Here is a 27947-nt window from a genome sequence, read left to right on the forward strand (position 1 = left end):
TTGTTTGTTATTGTTGTTTTCTATTTCCTTTGGTTACCCAGCACACACTCACTACTAGTTGAGGCTTTTCATCTAAGATGATGCTTACCAAACTAGTCTTGAAATGACAAAAGGTTAAATATATATCACACATGAACTGTCATGTGAGTGCTGACAATTGAATCCAGGTCCTCTGGAAGAGCAGCCAGTGCTATTAACCATTGAGAGATATCTCCAGCCCCATAACTTTAAGACTCAGACAATTTTAATTAATAATTCAGTCCATTATAGATCTCAAAATTCCTCTTAAGTGTTTTTTAATTGACTTCTTCCTTGTTCTAAGGTTAAGACTTCAGTAGGAAGTGAAGTGGACTTTTGGAAAAGTGTCACCAGGCAGTCCTAGAGAGGGATGCCTGCTGCTGCTTCCTGGTTCCTCCACGGGCCTCCGAGCCTGATCCAACTTGTGCTATAATAAATAGTACTCCTTCACATTGTGACCTGTAGAACCAGACCTAGGAGACTGTGGTATTGTTCATCCACTGAGATAAAGGACAGTAGTGTTCCCACAGAACCCTGGAAAAGACTCTTTGCTATGCAACCTCCTGGTATTGGCCCCTAAATCCTGACTGAGGACTCTACAAACCAACCAGCATCAGCGTCATAATTCTTGTTCTTTTAGTCAACAACTTGGTCTCCTGTGTCCCAGGAGAGAAGTGCTAATGATGCAAAGTCTTGTGCCCCTAGGGACCTTGGGAGTTCAGCTTGGTGGAAAGAGGTCATGATCCCACAAATGTCTCATCTTTTACCAGGTATAGAGAAGGTCTGGGTGTGAGGGCCAGTCATGATAAGCTAAGTCTGGGCAGGTCACCCAAAGGAAGTTCTTTACTTTCAACCATTATCACCTGGGACTCTGGCCATCGATGAATTTAAATGGAGTCTGGAGTCTCAATAGTTTACCCTGAGACAAGCCTGGCTGCAGGAGGAACCATAGGCCGAGATTGCCAGACCCCTACCCAAGAGCAGACCATTCAAAGGAAATGCCTGGCATTCCAAGAACTGTAGACAGAGACACCTGCCAGCTCACCTCAACAGGACACCCCTAGACAAGTGTCAGCCAATCAGGGGCCCTGAACCTCAGAAACCCCTCACCCCCACCTCTACTATAAAGACCCTATTCTAATTGGGCTCGGGGCTCTCTGGATTTTTCAATACGTTGGACATGGGGAGAGACCTAGTTTGCAAACTTGATTAAAAGTAAAGGCTCTTTGCTTTTACATATGGGACTCGGTCTCCTTTCTTGGCTTTTGTGGGAACCCCGCGGATTTGGGCATAACATTAGTACTTAACCTAACGAAATCGTGCAGAAAACCCTGACTTCTGCTTCAAGTCTTTCTGAAACTCTCTTCTATATAGTGACATGATTTAATATTTTGTGAAGTTACAGGACGTCATTTTACTTTTTCTTTATTTGTTGAGACTTGCTTTGTGTATTAATATATTACTCATTTTGCAGAGAGTTCCATAGGCTACTAAAAAGAATGTGTATTCTTTCATGCTTGTGTGGAAGATGCCTGTTAGGTCTGCTTGGTTTGTGATTTATTCCAACTCCTGTGTTTCCCTGTTTTGTTTTTGTCTAGATGACCTGTCTATTGATGGAAATGGGGTATTAATCTATGGCTTTTACATATAGTCGTAGTTCTTTTATAAAATTAGGTGCTCCTATGTTTAGCATGTATATATTTGGAATTGTAATGCCCTCTTGGTGGGTTGTTCATTTAATGAGTATGAAGTGTGAAGTAACATTCCTTAGCTCCTCTGACTAGTTTTAGTTTAAAGTCTATTTTTTCAGATATATAACCTGCAACAGAACAGCACAAAGAAGGGAGGATTGCTGAAGGCAAATAATTTAAGAGTCTGTTTGAGGGCCCCAGACACAGTAGTTAAGCAATGACTAACAATGAAAAACCTTGGGTTTAAACTCAGGACCCTGAAGGAAGAAAGTCTACTGCATTGACTTAAAGGGAGGATGATGTCTCCAAAGCAAGGTGGTATCAAGGAATGTGATGAGAAATCACTAGGTTGTCTCATAGAAGCTCCAGGAATCTAACACAAAAAATGTCCCTTTCACTATTTTGTGACCAACCCTCATTGTGATGATGGCATGCGTTTCCTGCCTGGGGATTCTTATATTACTGGACTTACACTGTAAACAAAATTCTTCTCCTTTTGTTGAGGGTGGATCTGGCCTGCAGGATGATGGTATTCCTTATATAAACCAACAGAAGGATAATCACAACTATTGATAAGAGTAATTTCTTAGGTCTGGAAAGATAACTCAGTACCTAGAAGCACATTCTGCTCTTGCAGACCTGAGCCCAGTTCCAGGCTCCCATGGCAGGCAACTCACAACCACCCATGACCCCAGTTTCAGGAATCTGACACCCACTTCTGGCCTCAGAGGATACCTGCACTCACACATGAAAACACCCACACACAGACATATACACACATATATAAAAAGTTAATTTTTAAAAGTAACTTCTCCATAGCTACTGAGAAATCCTGTCTCAGAAAACAAACAAAAAAAGTAACTTCCTTTTTGGCAAAAACCAACACTTTCTTTTACTAAGGAATTAATCCAAATTACAAAGTTTGTTTTTCAGATATTATCAAAACATTCTGGGCCAGTTCTAAAGCTTATTTACTATGCTCTCTTGTCACAAAGTGCTAAGAATATGTTCCAGAAATGCGAATACATAAATTTGAATTAGACCATGAAAGACATTACAATCACAGCTCAATGCGTATCTTGTGTATAACTGCTCTAAAGTATATTATTTTGTGTATTATGTTTCTGTAATATCCATTGAAACACAATATAAAAGTAAGATATGCATACAGATGATGCGATCAACTACCCAAGTGTGTTTTGCCAATGAAAACACCAAATAAACCTTGAACAGTGAAGAAAAAGTAACTTCTTTTACTTCATGCTACTCTCTGTTTATATGTTAATACTCAACAGAAACCATCCAAAAGTTTTTATTACGTTAGCAATAAATGTAGTATATAATACCCTACAGAGAAAAAGCAATATAATTCTTACATAACAGCCCGAGGAAACAAAGAGTTGCAAGATAAAAGAGAAATGATACACTCAGGGAGACATGCGTTAGGGCTTGTCTGAGAAGGTCACAGGAGCTGTCCGGGTTAATAATAAGAAAATTATCGAGCATGTAAGTTTGCATAAGACAAAGGGAAAGATGGCTTTTATTCCTTTTTCTTCTCTACTTTGTTTCTGATTTTTCTCCCATGTACTAAATTCTGGGATTGAAATGAGAGATGCAAAGAACAGAGTCTATTGAAATTATCATTTCCTTCTCTTCCTAGGGCACAAACCCAGCGTGTCTACTTTAAGATGCATGTGTTCCAAGCTCTTAGAGCAGGGCTTCTCAGCCTTCCTAATGCTGTGACCCTTTAATATAGTTCCTCATGCTGTGGTGACCCCCACAATGAAATAAAATTATTTCATTGCTACTTCATAACTGTAATTTTGCTACTGTCAGGAACTGTAATATAAACATCTGATAAGCAGGATCGCTGATATTCAACCCTCAAAGGAGCTGCAAACCACAGGTTGAGAACTGCTGCCCTAGACACTCTTGTCTGGATTAATAAAGAAACAATTCACATTTTTATTGAAAACATAAGGGTTTTTTAACATATGTACAAAGAAAGATCTTTATGCCACAAGAAGGATCAGAAGAGGTGCTGTGTGTTATCCGGTGTTTAATGGGAGCAGATGGCTGTGAAGGGGAAAAGGTGAACAGATGTCAGAGAATGCACAGGCTGGGTAAGGGAAGAAAGAGCGGTCTAGTCACATGGACCTGGAGTCCCAGAACGTTACAGACCCCAACAGTGAGAGTGTTCCGTCTGAACCTGGACCCCGGCTGGAGTAAGTGATAAGGATCTCTTCATTGATAAACTCTTGGTGCATATCCAGGTTCTGCATAGACAGATAAATAAAGCTTTATCTTCCAGGGACGCAGACAAGAAACCAGACCCTCAGGCTTCTCATGAGCAAGTGAGCTTGAGAACATTGTCTTTATTTGAAGTCTGAAGGAGGTCAGCAGTTCATGGCTCTGTCGTGCTACTGTAGGGCAGGAGTGAGGAATCGGGAAAGTTCTCAAGTCGGAATTGAGAAAGATGCCTTGTCAAGGGCTAGACCTTTTTCAAAATCACACCAAGATAAAAGTAAGCATGGAGATCCTGGCACTCCTTTACCGGCTATCATCCTGTGTCTAACTCCTTCTTCAACTGTCCCTCACCCTCCTTTTACATCCTTTCTGAGGAAGAGTCCTAAGACTCGCTCTCGAATCTGCTTGGTCTTGACACCATAGATGATGGGATTGACCATGGGTGGAAAGAGCAGATAGAAATTAGCCAGGAGTATGTGGACATGAGGGGCGGCCTGACGAGCTACACGGTGCATGACTGAGGAGATGACCACAGGTGTGTAGAAGGCCAAGATGGCACCTACGTGAGACACACATGTCCCAAAGGCCTTGTAGCGGGCCTCCTGAGAGGCCAGCTTAAGAACAGCACGAAGGATGAAGAGATAAGACAAGACAACAAAGAGCAGGTCCAGCACCACAATAAACATGGCCACAGCAATGCCATAGATGTTGTTGAATCTCGTGTCCCCACACGCCAGCCTTACCACAGCCATGTGCTCACAGTAGCAGTGGGCAATCACTGTCCCTCGACAGTAGTGGAAGCGTCTGAGCAGAAAGGGGAGTGGGGTCATTAGTGTCACAGCCCTAGTCACAGAGGCCAGGCCAATCCTGATGATAAGGCGCTTGGTCAGAATCGTGGTATAGTGCAGGGGCTTGCAGATGGCGACATAGCGGTCAAAGGCCATGGCCAGCAACATTGCTGACTCCATGATAGCGAAGGAATGGAGAAAGAACATTTGAACCAGGCAGGCATGGAAATTGATCTCTCGATCCCTCAGCCAGAACAGGGCAAGCATTTTGGGCAGTGTTGAAGAGGACAGAACCAAATCTATTGCTGCCAACATGGCCAGAAAGAGGTACATGGGCTCATGGAGGGCTGTATCAACCAGGATGATGAAAAGGAGGGTGCAGTTGCCAAGCACAGCCAAGGTGTAGGCTGAGCAGAAGGGGATGGAGATCCAAATATGTAGGTGCTCTAGCCCGGGGATCCCCATCAACAGGAAGGCCACTGGATGAGTTGAGTTGATATTATTAGCTAACATGGCTGCTGGGAGTTTTCTTCCTCCTAGCTGCTTCCACAGAGCCCTTCCCAAGAGGATCCACCATTAGTAGAATCAGTGTTCAATTTAAGTCCCAATCAGTTATGGAGGAGTATCAGCCCTTCTTCACATTTGTGAATCTCTAAATAAATAATAATAATATATATCAAAAAATTACCCTAAAGTCACCTGTTATCAGAGTATCTAATACTACTGTGGGTGGTACCAAAAAGCAGTCTTCTTGGGATCCATTAGTTCAAGGCCGTTTTGGACTGCAGAGGGAATTCAGAGGTGTCTCTATTAAAGATAAGGATTTCTGCTTTCATCTTGCAAAACTTTACTTGGTCTCACTGACTTCTTGCTGCCTCCCAACTCCAACAAAGCTCCTCAACACAAAAAGAACTTCTTTCTGAAATATCAAACATAGCTATATGGAAAACAAGCAAACTTATCACCTCTTAATTTATTTATCTGTAAGTTTTGGATTGGTTGGTTGGTTTTATTTGCTGTGCTGAGGTTTAAACCTAGGGCCTTGCAAAGACGAATCACATATATCATTGAGGTCTATCCAAAAAGCTCTTTTCACATTTTACTTAAAATACAATTTCACTAAATTGCCAGGGTGGCCTTGAACTTGAGATGTTCCAGCCTCGGCCCCTCCAGTAGCTGGGCTTTAAATCTGATCCACAAGACCCAGCTACTGCTGGATTCTATACTACTACTCTATTCTATACTACTGATATGGTATATTCTATACTACTGCATTCTATAAATTCTGCTGAACACACAATCTCTGCAATCAACATCTTTTCTACAGCTAAGAAAAACATGAGGAGTCTTTTTGGGCTCCTTCACATACCTTGATTTCCATCTCTAGTTCTTTCTTTCACCCACTTCCTTGCTAGATTTCATGGCATTCAGAAAACATTCTATCCTACCGTTTTAATTCAACTGGGACCCTTATCTTCCTCTTTTATCTCCTTGTTTATTATCTGCTTTGAAAATACTTAAACAGAGCCAGGTGTGGTGGCACACATCTTTAATCCCAGCCCTAGGTAAGCAGAGGCAGGAAGATCTTTGAGTTGGAGGCCAGCCTGGTCTACAGAGTTAGTTCCAGGACAGCCAGGGCTACACAGAGAAACCCTGTCTTGAAAGAAGAAGAAAAGAAAAAGAGAGAGAGAAAGAGAGGGGGGGAGGGAGGGAGGAAAGGAAGGAAGGAAGGGAGGGAGGGAGGGAGAGAGGGAGGAAAGGAAGGAAGGAAGGAAGGGAGGGAGGAAAGAAGGAAGGAAAAGGGAAAGGAAGGAGGGAAGGAGAGAGAGAACCAGAGTGGGAGGGGGAACAATGCTCAAACATAACTGAGAATATAGCACATGTTAGAGCTCTTGCCCAGCATACAGAAGGTACGAGTTTTCCCAGGTGACTAAGACATGGACTTGTATGATTAAAATACATGTACCAAAGATGGGTAAGTCTGGGAAACAGGAAAGTGCTCACCTAAGGCAGATACACTTACTACAATTAATAAAAAGGGAGGAATTGTGGAGGCCCAGAAATGTGAATCGATTTCCACCCCATATTATGGTCAGAGAGTTGGAAGTTGCTCTAAGTGGTTGACAAGCATAGTTAACACATCACAACTCAGAAGGTAATTACTTGATTCTTTTGATACTAAAATAGCTCATGCAAGTAGGCCCATGCCATCCTGACAGGTGGTCAGGACAAATGCCTTCTGCTCCTTCTTTTGTAACTATGGGGTCACCTGGGGTGGCTGTCTTCAGGACGTGTGGTCCAGGGCAGCTTCACTGCCTAAACAACAAAATGCTAATGATTTGATGTCTCAAAGTGTTAAAGCGATTAACTGTTCGGGCTGTCCTTTGTGTCATGTTAATGAAGTCTTTTGTCACATTCCCCACACACCCCTCATTTACATTTGGGTATAAAAACTTATGGAAAAATAAACACAGGCGATTTCAGGGGGGGAAAGGGTGCTAGTTTCAATTCCCCACTACCATAAATAAACTTAAACATTTTATCAAAAAAATGTTGACACATTCTCCCTCTTATCTTTTCCAGGGACAGCCTAAAATGTTTCTTTTGAGCATTTTGAGAGTATCATGTAAAAAGACTTAGCATAAAACATCCTCAGTAAATGCAGGTACCGTCTGAGTTAGGAAATCTGGCCGTTCTTACTGCGGATGGTTCCACAGCTGGAAACTGTCCGTGTCAAATTTGGGCTGTGAGAACTTTGTTGTAAGGAATTTAAATGAAATTTGCAGGAAACGGATGGCTCTTAACTGTGTTCTAGTAAGTGAGGTGACCTAGTCTCAGAAAGACAAAAGTCTCAGCTCTCTCTCAACTTATGGAGATCGTGGCTTTTAAGGTTTGTGAGGTGGGTAAGGAGACCCAGGGAGAAGGACAAGGTCTGAGAAGGGGAGAGAGCAAAGCTCACAAGTTACATGAAAGTAGAAAGAAGGCTCCTGGGAGTGAGGAGGGTGGATCTGAGGAGTTGAGGGAAGGAAATCAGCAATCAGAATATATTACATAAACAAATCTAATTCAGTTTAAGAAAGAAGAAATTGCCCTCTCCAAGGCTATATAAAACTGTGAATTTTCTCTAAGACACAAGTTAGGGACCCCATGAGGTCATGGTGGCATTTTCTAGGCAGTCACTGACTCAATGAAGCTGTACCCCTTACATCCCTTCCTAAAGAAATGTGCTGCTTCTATTCCAAGCAAGCCACTGCTCTTCCCTGAGTGACCTTGTCTCTCTTACTTCCTATACTCTTCTGATGACTGCCACTGGCCCTCTGGTCTGTTTCCCCTCACGGCTCAGTCTCAAATCTTGTCAGTCATGTCTACAACACCCAGAAGCCGCCAAGCTCTGCTCTTTTCAGCTGCAAGTAAAACACACCTCCCGTTCGGTTCACAGTCTCCACCAGTCTGCTCCTGTTCCCAGCCCTTCACGTCACTCACTGGGACAGCTATGCTCATTGCCTGTCCTCACCAACGATATCAGTGAGGATCCATAAGAAGTTGTCTCCCCACAAACCGCAGCTGATAGCATTGAAGCAGCACTGTTGCCATAGTTCACCATGCCTTTGTCTAAAACAGTAAAAACCTTAAAATTATAGATTTGGGGAAGTACATCACCAAATCCTCGCGGAGGACTCAAGCTTCAACTCTAAGCCTAGTTTCCGCGTCTTTTGACCCTTCCTGCAGTGTTAAGGATTGCGGCTGCCGGAGCACACTGTGGAGACACAGCTGCTTGTTACTGCACTCTTTAACGAACCAGATGTCTCACCGGTCCTTCCCATTGTCTTCAGCCACCACGCAGTAGCTGTGGGTGAGGGAGAGAGCGCCTGAATGTGGGGTGGAAGAAAAGTAATGGCGGCCAGAGAGCGCGCGTCTAGGCAGGGTCTGGGTTACTCAGCCAGGGTTAGCTGGTGGTAGTGGACTTTAAGAAGCACCCAAAGTGGGCATGGGCCTAGGGAGCAGTCAGGGCTTCTAATGATGGCGTGATGAGAGGATCAGATGCCCAAAGCAGACAAAGCCTCAGAAGAGGGTAGGAAGTGTCCTAGTGTCTGGGCGTGTGTACTGGATAGGAGTGAGAGCGGGGAGCTGAGGCAATGCCCTGACCTCTTTTCTTGGTCTGTTCTGCCTCCCTACCCCCCAGATAATCTGCTCACGCCCCACCCCCAGCCTCCCAGAGGCCAGCTGACCCCACCACAAGTACCCTTCCCTGATCAGTCTGCATCAACTGCCTCATACCTCAGAATGTAGCTCCACTCACTTCCTGCAGGTCATGGCAAAGCCCTGTCCTGCTCCTCTCTCCGTGGGAAGGGATGGACAAAGCAGACTGGATATACCCTTCGCCTTCCCTTTTCCCAGAAGAAAAGGGGAACAGTTGGCCTGGTCTCTGAGGAACATCCTAACCAGGCCTTGTCATAAGTACTGACTTCTCTCTGGGGAGACACTAGGGCTTTCTAGTCATTGCCTCTGGCTTCCTACCAAGCCCACGTCCTGGCCATTTTGTGGTTGTTACATTCAGTCTTGCTTCTCCCTGGAGGCAGAGCGTGGCTAATTACAGTCAGGTAATGAGTGTGCCTCCTTCTACCATCTCTTGGTGACTGCTGAGAACTGCAAGCCGTCTCCAGAAGACACCAAGAGCTGGTCCTGATGCTGCTTGCTCCTTGGCTGAGGAAGGGAGGGTTGTTGGTTCATAACAAACGCACGATCATCTGTGATTTTATGTTTGTTTGTTTTCTACACTGGGCTGTCATTTGAGATTATGGACAGGAGACCTGCATTTACATCTAGTTTGCAACGTTGGCAAGGCACTTAATCTCTTCATTCTTTAGATGGTTTCATTCTCATGACCCCAGTGCCTGGTCCTTCACACCTTACAAGATCCAAAGAAGGATCCAATGAGATCATTATAGAATAACAAACTATGCTATTAATATTCGATAATTATTAGTCTCTAATAATATCAAAGTATCAAAAACCCCCAGGACTGGTCTTAGATGTACTACTCTGCCATGATCCTAAGGAGAGAAGTTGGGGTTCAAATATGCTTCTGTACCCCTCAGCCTGAAAACATTACTCCCTGAGGCATTGCAGCTACTTTTTATTGAAATTGTGTCCTGCTGACACACACTCTTCCTGCATGGGTGTCCTAATGTTGACCCTCAGAAGTAAGTATGCACCACCTTGAGCCTGTTGTCTCCAGGACACATTGCCCTGAAGCAGGACTTCCCCACAAAGGTTACATTGTTAAGGTCCGACTTCAATTCTCCCTCAAAACCACTGTGTTATATGATCCTACTACTATAGCTCATTGAAGCCCACTTAAAGTGTCCAAATGCTTTTCTAGTTCAGAAATATTCTAGTACCAAAGTATTCCATTTTCCTCCAAACAAAAGCATGGTCAGGACAATCACAACAATGCTCCACTTCTGGGACCAACTTCTGTCTTAGATCTCTGTGAAGAGACACCATGACTATGGCAACTCCTAAAAAAGACAGTATTTAATTGGGGCTGGCTTACAGTTTCAAATTTTAGTCCCTTATCATCATGGTGGGTAGCATGGTGGCACACAGGCAGACATGGAGCTGAAGGGGTAGCTGGGAGTTCTACATCTGGATCAGCATACAGCAGGGGGAAAGAGTGCCACTGTGGATGACTTGGGCTTCAGAAACCCCACACTCACCCCTAGTAACACACTTGCCCCAACAGGGCCACACCTCCCAATGGTGCCCTTCCCTGTGAGCCTATGGGGGCCATTTTCATTCCAGCCACCACTGTCTTCAATGTCTTTCGTCACATTTCAAGCAAACAGAATCCTCACCACAACCTGCTACAGTCTTTGTCTCATTGGCCACAGCCTCTTCACCAAATTCATTTTCACTATCTCCTCTGTCACTCCACCTTAGCAACTGGCCTGAGGCTGTCTTTCAAATTCACGAAATGCATTCCAGATGCTTCCATATCTACTGTTCCTTTTGCCTGTAGCAGTATACCTCATAGACCAGCCTGCCTTTCTCATTTACTTCATCAAGATCCCCAACTCAGTCAGCTCCTCAGAAAGGTCTATCATAATTGCCAACTTGCACTTCCTAACACTTTCTTCCTTATAATCCAATTTTTCCAAAGCACCTCTCATTTTTAAATTTTTAAATAAAATTCTGTACGTTTATTATGCACAGCATAATGTCTTAAATATATGTACTTTGTGATTTGGATAATTAAGCTGACTTAATATGTATATTAATCCCACATGAAAGGGGCAGATCACTTGCCTAGATTGCTGTGGGATAATGGTCTTGTACTCTCTGAAGATTTGTCACATGTACTGTTTTAATAAAATACTGATTGGCCGGTAGCCAGGCAGGAAGTATAGGCAGGGCAACCAGAGTAGGAGAATTCTGGGAAGGGAAAAGTCTCTGCAGTCTGCAGTTGTCACCCAGACCAAGAGGAAACAAGATGATAATGCCTCACTGATAAAAGGTAACAAGTCATGTGGCTAACACAGACAAGAATTATGGGCTAATTTTAGATGTAAGAGTTAGTTCATAAGAAAACCTAAACTAATTGGTCAATCAGTTTATAATTTATGTAGGCCTCTATGTGTTTCTTTGGGACTGAATGACTACAGTACCGGGAGGGACAGAAACCTCTGTCATCACTAGATCATGCAAGAACTAAGGAAAGAAATTGTTAACTATTGTTAACTAAGTTCAGAGCATAATATAATAACTGTCTCTCGAACCTCATTAGGGCCCTGGAGAAGTCCCACAAAAGACCACCTTCCACGTACGCAATCAACAAGAACTTTTGTTATCTCTAGACTAGAAGTGCTAACATGCTGGGGTTGCACATCCAGCACAAAGGTGACCCCCAAGAAAAACTTGCAGGCTCTTTTATAGCTAAAGGACTTCCAAAAGCAGTGTGATTTTAGTGTTTAGTGTGTGATTAGTATGTCCTAATTGGTTCGGGCTAGCAGGAGTTAGCTAAGCATATAGCTTTTACAGCGAAGGTTACAGGCTTTGTCCTTATTTGATTATTGTCCTAAGGCAATGGGAAGTTTGGTCCAGGTTTATCACGTGCCCTTTTCCATGTCCAAAGCGTGTTGGCAATTGGATATGCTTTGTTGTGTCTTCCTCAGAAACTGTCTTGTTTAGTCTCACGAGGCAGTAATTGAGCGACTAGGAGTTGGCCATGACATTTGCCTGGCCCTCTGAAACCTGCCCTCAATTAACTTCAGTCTTTGTGTTCTTTGATCTAACTTTCTCTTCCCATCATGCCGGTCTTTATATTCCACAAATAGGAGGGATTTGTCTTTCTGTGTCTGTCTTCTTCCACCTGATACCATCTGCAGTTCATCCATATTGTGGCAAACAGCATTGTACTCTTGCTATGGCTAAATAGCACTTATCTATTGATGAACTCTGAGTTCCATGCCACTGATTGTGAATAAACACTGGGAGTTCAGATCTCTCTTCAACATACTGACTTCATTTTCTTTGAGTATATACCCAGTAGTGAAATTGAGAGATCACACGACCGTTTCATTTATAAATAAATAAATAACACATAGTAACACAGTAATGAGGCCCTTGGCAGATGGAGCCCCTGGAACTTGAAACTAACAGCCTTTAAAACCATAAGCCAAATAAATTTTTATTATTTATAAAGCACACTGTGGTATTCTGTTACAGCAGAGGGTGGATTATGACATTCTTTCCTCCTCAAACAAAGTCTAAATTTCAAGGCTTCAATTTGATGCTTCTGTGCAGCATCCCAGAGGTCTCTTTAGTGTCCTTACCACCAGGGAGTTTCTGCTCACACCTAGAGCCCTAATGACAGGATAAATACTGAAGCTCTAAGCCCCACAGGACCGGAACTCCATGATCACCCCCTTCTCATACCCGGTAAGTCTGTCTGTAAGCTCACTTCTGCATTAGACACACAATAGTTGACCACAGACCCAAGCACCACTAGGATCATTTCTCGCTGAGATATTCCAGGCTCTTCGGATAAAGACCTCCTCTGTCAATCAACAGTGTCCTATAATGTATGGATCAGCCTCTCCAGGTCACAGGGAAGCAGGTGAATAGCGTTTAGGTGAGATCATTGAATCTACACTGCTAGTGAGTTTCTGAACCAGGATTTGAATTGCAGTGATCTTGGTCTTTCATCAAGGAGTGATGAATTTCTGGCAAAGGTGTTTTCATACGCCCAAGCGGGGTGAGAAACCTGTTTCTTACCTCAAAACTTAACTCTGTTCCTGGCACCTGGGCACCTATTCTTATATGTTTTAAGTAAGGTCTGTCTTATAGCAAATGTTAATGTGATTCAAATAAGGCGAATGGATGAGAAACTACTTGCTATTTTGAGAAAGTTATTTGGAAGTGGCTGGGGTATATTTGGTAGACTGCAAGTTGCAGATGAATCAGGAAAAAAGACACTAGAGACTAAAAAGAGGGCTAGGCTATAGAGATACAGGAAAATGCTGGAAAAGTGTCCATCCAGTACCACCTTCACCTTGAATGGGCTCAGCAAGCATGCTGCTCAGCCCTCAGCCTAGAGCTCACTAAATCAGAAGACAGGAGTCCCTGTAAATGCTGATGGACATGCAACCAGGACAAGCTCGTGGCCCATCTTGTCGTGAGCACTTCTCTCCATGTGAATTCTGGCTTTGATTCTCGGTTTCATTTTCATCAGCATCTCTCCCCTATCATCCTCTTCCCATATTTTTCACTTGATCTCCTCACTCTCTTAAATTCTCAAATATTGCTGGTTAGTGTATAAAAAAGTGAGAAGATGTACGTAGGTGGAGGGAGATCGGAAGCGTGTGTGAGGCAGACAGTGTGGAATAGAGATACGTCAGAGCCCAGCGTTGTCTTTGGACAAAGTTTAACTCTGCTTGCTTATGGGTATTGTATATTGTTGGTGATTAAAATGCACATCTCACCCTTTTACATAACTTAACATTTTATTATAGAATATATTTGCAAGCAATTATCTGTTAATGGTCTCATCAAATCACTTATTATGACCCTCAACAAATCATTTGTTATGACTAAATCAGCTTGACAGCTACGGCTAACCATTCTGCATTGCTTCACCTGGTTCTGCCTATAGCTATATAGACACATAACACAATTCCAGGATCTTACTAAACTTGAGCCAGAAAATCTTCTGTCCACAGAGGCTACAAGAGATGTAGTCCTTCATCTGTGCTTTAATATTCCTGGTCAAAACTGAATTTTCAGTCCTTATGCATGAGTTGTGATAGACTCAGGAGCTTGGAATCACCCCCACAAAATGTCTTAACCTCCATTTACTTCCTTCAATAATAATCTTCACATCTTGAAAAGGAACCATATTTGAGGCTCCTGTTCACTCGGACTGACCCTGTGCTGTTATCACACAGCCAATGAATTGGAAGAAAATAGTATTAGAGAATTTCAAAGGTTCATAGGCAGAGACAACTATGTAAACATCTCTAGCTCTGAATTTCACCTTGTGGTAGTTCTATAGCCATGCCCCCTCACCCCACCCCACAGACCAGACGAAGTGAGAAGGGTGTCCTTTGAACCTTGCTGATACTAACCCATCTCCTGCTTTGTTATTTCCCAGGGTCCTACAAATCTTCCCATCCCAGATGCTCTTTTGTAGAGTCTTAGTTCAAATGTTTCTGCTGCCATTCAGCTAGAGCAGAAAGATGATCTTATCTCTTAAGGCTTCATAGAGCTTAGAGCAAAGCAGTGAGATCTTCCCCAATACTGTCTGTCTTTGGCCTGACCATGCAATACACAAACCACAGCCATCAGAACCCCAGCTCCTTCCTACTTATGGGAATTCCTGGCCTGGAGTCATCCCACTTTTGGATTGCATTTCCTTTCTGCTCCATGTACGCCCTGGCAGTGCTTGGCAACATGGCGGTCCTGCTGGTGGTGCACTCTGAGCCATCACTGCACCAACCCATGTACCTGTTCCTGTGCATGCTGTCAGCCATTGACCTGGTGCTCTGCACCTCCACTGTGCCCAAGCTCCTCGCCGTCTTTTGGGCAAATGCTGCTGAGATTGCCTTTGGGGCCTGTGCTGCCCAAATGTTCTTTATCCACGGCTTCTCAGCTGTAGAGTCTGGGATCTTGCTATCAATGGCCTTTGACCGCTACTTGGCTATCTGTCGGCCACTGCACTATGGGTCATTGCTGTCCCTAGAGTCAGTGAACAAGTTAGGGGCTGTTGCTTTGCTTCGTGGCTTGGGGCTCATGACCCCACTTACTTGCCTACTGGCAAGGCTGAGCTACTGTGGCCGAGTGGTGGCACACTCCTACTGTGAGCACATGGCTGTGGTGAAGCTGGCTTGTGGCGGCACACAACCAAACAATATATACGGCATCACAGCAGCCACTCTAGTAGTAGGAACTGACTCCATTTGTATCGCCATATCCTATGCGCTCATCCTCCGGGCTGTGCTGGGCCTCTCCTCCAAAGAGGCCCGAGCTAAGACCTTTGGCACTTGTGGCTCCCACCTGGGTGTCATCCTTCTCTTCTATACGCCAGGGCTCTTCTCATTCTACACACAGCGCTTTGGCCAGCATGTGCCCAGGCATGTCCACATCCTCCTGGCTGACCTCTACCTGGTTGTGCCACCCATGCTCAACCCCATCATCTATGGGATGAAAACCAAGCAGATCCGAGACGGAGCATTCCGACTACTGAAGAGGGGTCCTGTCCCGTCATAATGCTTCAACCCTACCCCCAGACTCTATGCTGTTTTTCTTCAACTGCCAACATGATGGGAAGCAGGAGCCCACATTCGATGGCATTCTTATTTCAATGTGAAGATTGCATACGGTGGAAGAGGAATCATTCACTGCTTGCTACTTGTGATGGAGATAGGGTCACAGCGCTCAGGAAGATATGTCTACAAGAAGATACAGCTTCCAAACTGATAGTGGCTTCCCTGGAAATCCCACTGTCTACCATCTCTCCTCTCTTCCAAAGGATGCTGATTAAATGGGAGAAATGTGGCTCCTGACCTCAGAAGAACAATACTTCCCACCTGCAGGTTGCTGTGTCCACCAGCTAATTCCTTTTGATTGCTGACAAATGCTACCTTGTGCAAAACCACCACAGTTTGACTCTCTGATCCTGGACCCCTGCATGTTTTCTACTTTGGGCTGGAGGGAAATAAAGCTGCTATATTTCTTAACCTACAGGTACAATTGCCAGGAAGAGGGCAGGTGTGTATTTAACAGAACCTGCTGGATGGCTTTGTTCAGTGTAGTTGTACCATGGCGCAGTCTCGTCAATGATGTCGAGCAGTTCCCAGCTGTCCCTCTCCTGCCCATCTTTGATAATGTCATTATTTTTTTACCACTCCAGTGAGCGTAAACTAGAAGAAATTCATTGCAGCAATGCCTTGCGTTTTTCTTGTAACTAATTATGTTAAGCAAACTCTCTCATGTTGACAATTCATGAATATTCCTTTTATAAAAACTTCAGTCTTTTGCCCATATTTAGAGTTTCTTGCTCAGTATTATATGTTTTGTCTAATTGCTCTGAGTCTAAGTTATCTGTCAAGTATACATACTATTTGTCTAATTTTGTGGTTTGCTTGCTTGCTTGCTTTTTGGCTTTTTGAGACAGAGTTTCCCTGTGTAACAGTCTTGGCTGTCCTGGAACTCTCTTTGTAAACAAGGTTGTCCTCGGACTCATTGAGATCTGCCTGCCTCTGCTTCCCAAGTGCTGAGATTAAAGGCGTGGGCCACCACTGCCTGGCTTGTTTTGTTTTCTTAATGATATCTTTTACTTAAAATGCAAGTTATGGTAAACCGCAAATCATTTTATTTGTGGTTTATTATTCATTTCATATACTTACATTTTAATTTTAGGTGTATGACCCAACACAACAAATACCAACTATTATGGCGTAAGTTAGGACTCGAGTTTCCTCTTTCACATGTGGATATCCATCTGCTCCAGCGATTTTTGTTGGAAGTTCTTCCTCTGTCAAACTGAGTTCCCTTGTCAAATTGGTCATAGCACAGGCAGAGAGGCAAGAGGAAATATTTCAGGAGTCAGTTTTCTCCTCCCACATGTGGCTTCTAAGATTAAATGCAGGTCGTCAGATTTCATGGTAAATAGCTGAGCTGTCTTGTCTACCCTGCTTTTTACATACTTTATCTATAAAGTATTCAATGATAACAAAATGTTTCAAAAATAATTCCTGTGTGACTTCTCTCATTTTCCCTCTTAATCGTCTACTTAAATATGTGCTATGAAAATCTGGTTTCTACATCTGTACAGTATTTGGGGTTTTTATTTCTGCAAACTATACTAATATGGCTTTTGTGCTTAAAAGCTCATGCTGAGAAAGGCCTGGGACTACGCTGGGGTCCTGAACCCTCCGCGGCGTCCCCACTGGCTAACGAAGGCTTGCTGCTCCCTTCAGTCCATTCCAAGTCATCTCTCGTGGGTGCCGCACAACACTGAGTTTTGTGCCAACTTGACACAGGCATCGTCATCTCAGAGGACAGAGCTTCAACTGAGGAAATGTCTTCATGATATCAGGCTGTAGGCAAAATAGGTCTTTTCTTAATTAGTGATTGATGGAGAACCAAGTCTATTGTGGGTGGGGCCATCCCTGGAATGTGGTTCTGGGTTCCTAAAGGAAGCAGACAGAGCAAGGAATGATGAGCAAATCAGTAAGCAGCACCCCTCCAGGGCCTCTGTATCAGCCTCTGCCTCCAGGGCACGGCCCTGCTTGAGTTCCTGTCCTGCCTTTCTTTGGTGATGAACAGCGATGTGAAGGAGGAAGACAAATAAACCCTTTCCTCCACACTTGCTGTGGTCACGGAGTTCATCACAGCATCACTAACTGAGACACCATGTTATTACTGTGTAACATTACACAGTTACTGTGTAAGCTGACTAATGCAGGTGTGCGTGGCCTGCAAAGGCTGAGTGAGGTATGGGGACATCGTGAGAGACAGGAATGGTACAAGAGCCTGGCAGCAGGCCCTGCAGCCAGGAACAAACGCGCACTCAGCAGCAAGAGCAGGCTTTTCTTCCAACTCCAAGAGTAGTGGGGACCTCTGGCTGCCCAGTCAGCCATGAAGGCATATGAATCAAGGTAGCACTGCGCAGTGAGGAGACACCCAAAGAATCTGGAAGAGAAAGACAGTGACGTGATGGGGTGAAATGAGAGGATTTGGATCTGCTGTATTGGAGGAAATTAAAGAAAGTTTTTTTGTTGTTTTTTTTTTTTTACAGCAGGAATTGAATTAGTTTATTTAAAGATAGAAAATTGCTAAATACTACATTGTTAGCAAGAACACATTATTTTCGTAGGCTCAGAATGTAGCTCAGCTTAAGAACACTTGCTTGCCTGATGTGTGTGAGGGCCTAGGTTCTGTCCCCAGTACTGCAACAAAACAGCAATCAATCAGAACACAAAAAAAACCTCAATAATAGCAACAAAGAAACTCTTTGATTAATTAGAATATTTCTTCTGTTTTTCAAAAGTATCTAAAAATGTATCTTTTCATATGTGACAAAATGGTCACCACATCTTTTTTTTTTTTTACTATCTAAGATTTGTTGATAACTCCTAGACCAGGCAGACTTTGTTTTTTAATTGTTTTTATTGAGCTATATATTTTTCTCTGCTTCCCTCCCTCTCCCCTCCCCTTCTACTCTTTTCCATGGTCCCCACGCTCCCAATTTACTCTGAGATCTTATCTTTTTCTTCTTCCCTTGTAGATTAGATCTATGTATGTCTCTCTTAGGGTCCTCTTTGTTGTCTAGGTTTTCTGTGATTGTGAATTGTAGGCTTTTTGTTTGTTTGTTTGTTTGTTTGTTTTACATCTAAAAGCCACTTGTGAGTGAGTACATGTGATAATCGTCTTTCTGGGTCTGGGTTACCTCACCCACTATGATGTTTTCTAGCTCCATCCATTTGCCCACCAATTTCAAGATGTCATTGTTTCCGCTGAATAGAACTCCATTGTGCAAATAGACCACATCTTTGAAGAAAGTTTTATAGAGTGAAGAGATTCACTGTTAAATGCTGATGTCAGACAATAAATGGAAACTATTTTAATGTTTTTTAATTAATTATATTTCCTCCTTTCTTTTCCTTCCTCCAAATCTTCTTATATACCAGTCCCCTTGTTCAAATTCCTGGCCTCTTTTTCTTGAACAGTTGGTATATATACTCCTACAAACATGTCCACCACCTGCCCAGTCCATAAAATGATCTTTGCATGCACATGTTTTCAGGGCCAACTGCTGGTATTGGATAACCATTTGGTGAGCTCATCCTCAGGGAGACTCCGTCCCACTTTAGCTTGGATTAGTGAGTCATCCCAGTGGAGTGAAGGAGCTGAAAGCCTGACCTGAACACGGGAGAGGACAGCGAGGAAAGGACTGGTAATGATGAGTTCACAGCATTTCCGTTCTCCCCATCATTGCTGGATAAAAGCCCCATGCCTGGTGTGGGTTATGAGAAAAATTGCTTTCTCACAGGAGGAAGATCAAACCAAAAAATTTAACAAGACCTCTGCTTCTGAGTTGCTGTTGTAAGGAGGCCACTTGTTTGTTTCCCAGCCGCCCAGCACCTCAGACCCAAAATAATCACACAGAAACTATATTATTTAAAACCCAGCTTAGCCCGTTAGCTCTAGCTTCTTATTGGCTAACACTTATATCTTAATTTAACCCATTTCTAATAGCCTGTGTATTGCCACATTGCTGTGGCTTACCTGGTAAAGTTCCCAGTGTCTGTCTCCAGTGGGGCTACATAGCTTCTCCTTGACTCTGCCTCCTCCTCTTCTTGACTCTCCCAGCATTCAGTTTAGTTTTCCCTGCCTACGTAAATTCTGCCCTAACAACAGACCAAGGCAGTTTCTTTATTCACAGCACACAGAGGGGAATCCCACATCAAGTTGCCGTACGTACCAAACCATCTCCTTTAAGGGGCAGAGGGTGGGGGAGATATATGTTCATGTAACCACACAGCATGCTTCTGGATAAAGACAGAAGTGTGTCCATGCTAACCACACAGCATGCTTCCAGATGAAGACTGGAGTGTATCCATGCTAACCACAAGGCATGCTTCTGATAAAGATGGCGAGTAACTGGACATTATTTGTTTCCTAATGCATTCAGCTTGGAGATCAGTTAGGATCCTTGTGGTTACATAATCCAACTGGTAAGGTACAGAAATCCCTCTCTCAACCCATCCCATAATAAATTGGGCCCTTCAGAAGTATTACCTTCAGTTGCTCTCTTGATGGAGGAAATTGACTGAAGCAGTTCTCTCAGTGAAATCAATTTATAAGCTGACCCATCCTCCTGAATTAAGAATGTTTAGTCAGGTCATCAAGTTTCACATCTTCTCCAATGGGACAAGAAGATGATATGAATTAAAATGAATTCATAAAGAGGGATGACCTCAAAAGAAAAAACAAGAACTTGAAAAATGACAGCTGTCAAGCTGTAGCAGCATCTTTCGTTGTTTCCTGCATGAAACCAGCTGGCTATCAAGCATAATGACTGAGTTTCAGAGAAGAAAACGGAGTCTTAAGGCCAGGCCTGGTGACATATATCTGTAACTCCAGCATTCAAGATATTGAGGTATAAAGATCGTTAATTTGGGAGCAACCTGAGCTACATAATGAGACCCTGTAACAATAGACAAAGAGGGAGGAGGAAGCTGAGAAGGGAAGGGTGGAGGAGGAAGAGGAGGAGATGAAGGAGGAGAGGTGAGAGAAGGAAATTAAGCTTTGCATCTTTGCAAGTGACACCTGACACAGTTGACAGTTTTGGAGATGCAGAAATTTAGCCTAGCTGAAGCACAATGCTACCTTAAAGAGCCAAATCTTGGAATATACCATTAATTGTGGAATTGTCCCTCATAAGGCTTAGAGTATGGCTCTAATCTGTGCCTACTTATTTCAAATGCCTGATGATAACAATCTAAAGTCTTGGGGAAATGTCATTACACACCAACAAATGAAAGACAAGATGTTACTCAATGGTAAAGTCCATCTCTGAAGAAGGGCAGCAGCATATTATAATCAATGCCTTATCAATACCTGCCAATGATGTGACAAAAGATGTATAGAAAGGAAGATAGAAGCAGGGCGCTGCATGAAAATCATCCATAAACTTTTAAAATTGAAGCCTAGGGGTCAAGGAGATATAGTTCAGTAAATAAAGTGCTCAGAGGAATGACAGCTTGTGTTGTCCTCTCGCCTACATACATACATAAATACTCTCTCTCTCTCTCTCTCTCTCTCTCTCTCTCTCTCTCTCAGACACACACACACACACACACACACACACACACACACACACACACGCTTTTTAGGAAGGCTATAAACAGCAGTGAGAGGAAAAGTCTGTCCTCCCCCAACTCCAGGACATAGCAATATTCTTCCTCCATAAAAAGGAAATATCAAACCACGCCTCCTTTGCTAGGCGAGGGTTAAAAGTCATCTTTATAAATACTTCTAAAGTGTAGGTCAGCATTCTTCTTAAGTTTAACTGAATTGTGAAATTGTGTTAATGGTTCAGGTGATAAGGAATTGGAAGACTCTCAAATCAGCTCTCAAAGCTAGGAATGTCTCTCGGGGTTTCTGGAGCTCTGGGAAAGGATAATTAAATTAGACATGATCTGGGAGAGCAGACAGCTAGGCAAGGTCACTGCCTCGGATTTATGGGGCCCAAGGGATAAATGACACCAAGTTATAGCATTATTGCATTTTCCTGTACTTCTTAAAATTCTCCAAATGGAGCCCATTTCATCTCCACGTCATTGTGGTATAAGGGCAATTGCAACTTGAATCAATGCTACCTTCAGTTGCAAAAGACTAGGAATGCAGTCTTTTGCTTATTTCTTTATTACATAAAAGGCTTGCAATGGACTAAACCATGTTCACCAATAAGATTGGCTAAGTCAAGAAACTGTCTCCATGGTGTTTCTAGTAAAAGGGAAAAACGTCACTAGTCAAATAACTAAATCCACATCAAAGGGTCCTCTAGTGTTGAACTGTGTGCTCTGTACAGTCAAGTCTTCACCTCTGCAAGGAAGGTATCTCCATCTAAGAAAATGGCACCTCGGAAGGGTGCTGTAATTAGCTGAAGGCCACATGGAAGCATGAGGCAGAACAAGACTTTCAAACTTGTATTTTCCGCATACCCATGCAGTCTGATTAGAACACAGAGTAAGAACAGAAGCATTATATTCATGTGCATGGACATTTTTTTTGTTTTTGTTTGTTTTTGTTTTTGTTTTTTGAGATAGATCTTCTCTGTGTAACAATACTGACTGTCCTGGAACTCACTCTTGTAAACCAGGCTGGCCTCAACCTCACAGAGATCCACCTGCCTCTGCCTCCTGAGTGCTGGGATTAAAGGCATGCGCCAGTGCATGGACATTTTATTGACACTGAAACCTTAAGACCACTGAACATTACATCCTAACAATCTCTACAGGGTAAACTAATAGCAAAGCATTTTAGAGGTCATCTCGGGAGTCCTTATTATGCCCGACTCAGCCATTCTGTAGTTGGCTTGTAAAGCAAAGGTAAAGACTGTGGGCCATGCTGAGATGTTTGCACAGTAAATGAAGTTGTAGAGGTACAGGATCCTAGATCCCAACCAGCTTGTAATGTCATAATGGCCATGAAAAGTCAGCTGCAACGACAGAGAGGGAACCCTGAGAGACATCACCAATGGGATGCGAGAGATGATCCAACAGTTTAGGACTTGTGTTGCTCTTGCAGAGGACCTGGGTTTGACTCTCAGCACCCACATGGTGACTGACACCTATCCAAAACTCCAGTTCCAGGCATCCAGCATTCCCTTAGACCTCCACGGACACCAGGTCTTAGACCTACATGAGCACCAGGCACACACATGATGCACATGCAAATATGCAGGCAAAAACTCATGCCTTATTCCAGGTACCTGTGAGGGGATGGAGGGAAAGGGGGGATAAAGTGATATAGTTCTATTTCAATTTTAAAACATATTTTAAAAAGCATTCATACAGATAAAATAAATAAATATTTAAAAATTAAAATGAAAAGAGAAAGACATTGCCAAGCTCAGAGATGTTGTCACTTAAGTGTGATGGAGTCCAGGTTCCCTCTCCTCAAGTCTATTCCTTTCATCTTCTGAATGGGAATGTTCTAGCCTCTGGGCTCTAAAACAATTGTTTGTTTGTTTGTTTGCTTGTTTGTTTGTTTGACTGTCTATGCATGCCATCTGTGAACCTCTAGTTTCAGACAGAAACTGAGGGTAAAACCCTCAGTGAAATGGACTTCCTCCAGATCTAGAACCTTCTTGTTACTGGACTTGCACATGAAGCAGAAGAGGGGCCAAACCAAATTCACTGATGTTGTTGGCTGGATAGTACACAGTATATCAAAATGGAAATTTGCAAGCCAGGCCTCCACCTTCTGTATTTATTTTAGTAGTCTTGTCTTCCATGCTCCCACAGAAAAACCAGTTTATTCTGACCATGCAATGGCTTTCACAGCCCAGACTTCTAAACCTGTGTTTTTCATCCTTGTTTCTTGATCTCTAAGGACAGTGTCTGTAACCTCAAACACGGGGTGTTCCACCCAATTCTGCGAGCCCCTTTTTCCCCAATACAGGTACGCACCTTCTGTATCGAACCGTGAGCTTGGAACAATGTCCTAGGAGTTAAAAACAGACACACACACAGAGAGACCTGGATCATTTGTCCTGAAGGTAAATATCAACTTTATTCAGCAAAATTCCAGGTTTATATACTTAGGGGCCAAAGGAGGAGAACCCCCTCCCAGCCGCAAGTGAGATCAAGGTGTTGGGCGCCTGGCACCGGGTGGCAGGAGCTGCCGGGTGGCAGGGGGTGCCGAGCTAGCTGCAGTGACAGACATGGCAGGTGCCGCTGTGAGAACCCTTCTTTGCAGGTGGAATTACCATACCAATAGAGGATAAGGCTCTCTATGCTAATTCCCCTAACCGCTAGGTGGAGCAAGCAGAGGAGATGACAGGAAGCTAGACTGGTTGGGTAAACAGTCCTGCATAGCACCTCGAGGAGCTGGGAAAGTCCTGGGATCCAGCAGATCTCCCTTATTAAATATAAAATATGATGACCAGACCTGTCTTAGGCGTGATGGAAGCCAGGCTAGATCCCTTACTTGTCTACGGAATGTGCCCAGGTCTAAACGCATCCCTGTCTTAGGTTGAGATTGCCCCTCCATGCAACCAAACCCGTCTTTGGCTCAGGTCATGCATCAACTAGGTCAGCCAGATTTAAGCTGAAAGATGCTCCGAGGTGAATGCCTAATAGGACTTACCGTGTGGCGAACCTGAGTAGCCACCGGCTCTGCACCATGGAATGATGCACCAGCACACACAAGCATTCCAAAAGGAGACTGTGCTTAGCACACTCCTTAAAAACTTGCTCAGAGACAGAGCCCCTTAAGCAAGGACCAGTACCGGTGAAAAAGGCCCCTGGTAAATCTAACTAGATTAATAATAATGCCAATTAGCAAATCTTGTATACCAAGATTTAGGTAAGACAGCAAAAAGCCTATTCTGTGACCAGCAGAGGTCAAAAACCCATACCCAGTCCATAAAAATAAACTGCAGTACTCAATTGAAAATTTAGCTCAATTTGAACGGCCATGGCATTTCAGCCTGCCTCGGCAAGGTTTCCGCAGCGCATAGCAGGAGCTGCTGACAGGATAGGGGCAGGCACGGCAATGACTGACAGATCAAGGCAGAACAAGGGTAGGGAGCTGGGAAAAGGGTAAAATCAGGAGCTGGATCGTTTCTCAGGAATCCGCCAGCTCCGCCACAGACAAGCCAGCATCCGTGGGACTTCCTGGCTTTGTCTCGTCTTCAGGTCTTTGGGCGGAAGAATCCACAGTCCATACCAGTTGCTCGGGGACCCAAATGGGGTGATCTGCGTCCTGTGGAAACATACACACTGCTCCTCTCCCAAATTAATACATGAACTGGACCATGCTACATTAGTACATGACCTGGACCATGCCAGATGTCATCGGCTAGATGAGGCAAATCCTGCCTGCGTGCGCCACCATAACCGGCTTCCCTCGCCGGTCTCTGGGAGCAATGTATTCTAGCTGTTTTAGGAACTTAACTATAACCAGGCTGGCCTTGGACTCACAGAGATCTGTAGGTCTCTGTCTCCAAAGAGCTGGGATGGGAGGCATGTGCCTCCATCATCCCCTGTGGGGCCGCTGTCCGTCACAGTGGCCACCGGGGCCAAGTGTGCACTCCACTCCCTCTCTGCGCCGCCTGGCTCTGACCCACTCGCAGGCTCCACTCTGTGCGGCTCTGCGGCTTGGCCTGGCCTGCCACAGTGAAAACAATTTCCAGATCTAGCTCTGCCTGGAACTTTCCTAGGGGCAGAAGCATTCGCCTGTTCCACCATAGGGGGAGTATCCACGTCTCTGCATAGGTGGATAAAATCATCTAAACTCCTGTTTCTATGTGGGCACAGAACCTTTTGGCAAGATCTGCTAGCGTTGTCATAGGCTAATAGTTTTATTACTGGCATTGGTGAATTTATATCCCCAAGAGCACGATTGCCCACCTCTAAAAGGTGGTCAATGAACTCAGAATAAGGCTCTGTAGGTCCTTGTACAATTTTTGAAAGCTGCTCCCCTGTTTTAACATTGGGCAGAGTTTTCCAGGCCTTGATCGCCGCGGCAGCAATTTGAGCATAAACTGCGGGATTGTAGGTATTCTGTGCTGTAAGGTCAGAATATTGACTCTCACCAAGTAGCATGTCAAGGTTATGCTGGGGAAAACCTGTGGTAGCATTATGCCATGCGGTCTCCTTGCAATTTTTTCGCATGTCACCCCTCCACAGCAAATAATCCCCCCCCCCCCCCCCCCGCCGAGAGACAGGCCTTGCAAAGTTGTGTCCAATCCCTGGGTGTGAGGTTAAGTTTAGCGAAGGGCTCCAGCAATGCCACAGTAAAAGACGCGTGAGCCCCGTAGGCAACGACCGCCTCTTTCAGTTGCTTGACATCCTTAGAGGCCAGAGAGTCAAGCTTTCTGATTCTATGTACTTGCTGACCGATAGTTTCCTCAGCAGGATAAATCGGCCTTTCTCTACCCAGATTATTAGGTCCGTCTAACATCTCTCGAGTTCCCGCCTCTAGGTCGATAGGTGCGAGAACCATAGCACAACGGTTTGGGGTGGCAAAAAAATGTTTTTTGTGGCAGAAGTCTCACAGGGAGATCTCTGTTAGCGGCCCCGCCTTCCTCTTTTTCCAGCTGTTTGGTTAGAAGTGCAATTTCGCCTTCTAATATTTCCTCTTCCTCTTCTAAATTCTCAATGCTTTTGATTTCTTACTCCTCAAAACTCCTGATAGAACTCATAGATTCTACTTTCTGAATCTCCTCAAGGGTTTTGTTCAAAACCTCTAACTGTTCCTTCACTATTACATCCTCACTGAGGAGGGCATCTCTGATAAGACGCCATAGCAATTAGATCGCTAGGGGGACAGCCTTAGTTCCCTGTTCTCTCTGAGCAATACATAAATCAGCCCTGACTTGTTCCCAGTCCATGATATTAAAACCTCCTGTTAATGAGAACCAAGGACTGAGCTCTGAAATCGTCTTTATGATCTCCTGTGCAGTGTCAACTCTGATCTTGGTGCCTAGCCTCCTTACGAGGTCCAGCAACTGATCTGCTAATTGGCCTTTTAACGCCGGAACAGACAAATCGGCACCCATTTTTCCGAAACCAAGCCAATTCACCCTCCTTGCACACTTACACACTTATGATGCTGGCCAGCCCTCTTGAGGGTGACTCCCACGGGGTCTTACCTCCCCAAAGCTCTCGTTTGCAGATGAGCAGATGAGCAGAAGGCAGCTGTTTTTTCTCTGATCCTAAGCGGTGCCTCCAGATGTTCCACCCAATTCTGCAAGCCCGTTTTTCCCCTGATATGGGTGCGCGCCTCCTGTATCGAACCGCGAGCTTGGAACAATGTCCTAGGAGTTAAAAACAGACACACACACAGAGAGAGAGACCTGGATCATTTGCCCAAAAGGTAAATATCAACTTTATTCAACGAAATTCCAGGTTTATATACTTAGAGGCCAAAGGAGGAGAACCCCCTCCCAGCTGCAAGTGAGATCAAGGTGTTGGGCGCCTGGCGCCGGATGACAGAATCTGCCGGGCAGGGGGTGCCGAGCTAGCTGCAGTGACAGACATGGCAGGTGCCGCTGTGAGAACCCTTCTTTGCAGGTGGAATTACCATGCCAATAGAGGATAAGGCTCTCTATGCTAATTCCCCTAACCGCTAGGTGGAGCAAGCAGAGGAGATGACAGGAAGCTAGACTGGTTGGGTAAACAGTCCTGCATAGCACCTCGAGGAGCTGGGAAAGGCCTGGGATCCAACACGGGGTCACAAAAGCCTCCTTCTACTTACTGACACGCACAGAATTCACACTACTGTGGCCAGAGGAAATGGCCAGAGGAAACAGCAGGGCAAGCAAGCTTTCCAGTCACACATCTTTATTTGAGATTCATAACTCTTCATGCTGTCTTCCTGCCCCCAAGGTCCTTATTCTCTCTCTTCTCAATTTACGAAAATGACAAATGACCATAATCATTGGGGTCTCAAATATCTAGATATAAAGTAAAAGTTCTACCTAGCAGGGTTGTCATGGCTTTTTCCACCAGGAATATCCACATTTATTCAATAAATACTTGAATAATTTGTATCAAGAGAAAGGGCATAAGTTGAATGAAATCCTTCAGTCTCCTGAAAGTTTGGAAGCAGTAATGGAAAAGATTTCACAGTGTCCTTGGCTCCTCTCCAAGCTACTGTCTTGGAAGAAGCCACCTTCTTGTGGTCTAAGAGCATAGTTTCCCAAATAGTAATCTGAAGGTCCGTGACACCCATCCTTACCTCATGCATTCCAGTTTATGTATTATCTGCCTGCTCCCTTGTCTGCCTTACGTCGTGCATTCCAGTTAATATATTAGCTGCCTGCTCCCCTCGTCTGCCTTAGACATTCAGATCTCCCAGTTCTCTGCCCTCCTGAGAACCAGCTGTTAATATCTTACCCTTGCATCTCCCCCACTCACGGATCCATTGAAGACCCTGTGTCCCTCTTCAGAAGGCACCATTCCTA

The 27947-nt window shown here is 44.2% G+C and overlaps 2 protein-coding genes across 2 annotated transcripts; one reads left to right on the plus strand and one right to left on the minus strand.

The window, feature by feature from the left end:
• Positions 1-4303: 4303 nt before the first annotated feature.
• LOC125397231 (olfactory receptor 52K2) lies at positions 4304-5257 on the minus strand. The gene has a single exon (XM_048429519.3). The coding sequence runs from the start codon at positions 5255-5257 to the stop codon at positions 4304-4306; it is 954 nt and encodes a 317-aa protein (XP_048285476.1).
• Positions 5258-14563: 9306 nt separating this feature from the next.
• LOC125397232 (olfactory receptor 52P1-like) lies at positions 14564-15511 on the plus strand. The gene has a single exon (XM_048429520.3). The coding sequence runs from the start codon at positions 14564-14566 to the stop codon at positions 15509-15511; it is 948 nt and encodes a 315-aa protein (XP_048285477.2).
• Positions 15512-27947: the final 12436 nt, after the last annotated feature.

Source organism: Myodes glareolus, chromosome 7 (genome assembly GCF_982192425.1).
Source record: "Myodes glareolus chromosome 7, mMyoGla1.1, whole genome shotgun sequence".
Classification (NCBI taxonomy): domain Eukaryota; kingdom Metazoa; phylum Chordata; class Mammalia; order Rodentia; family Cricetidae; genus Myodes; species Myodes glareolus.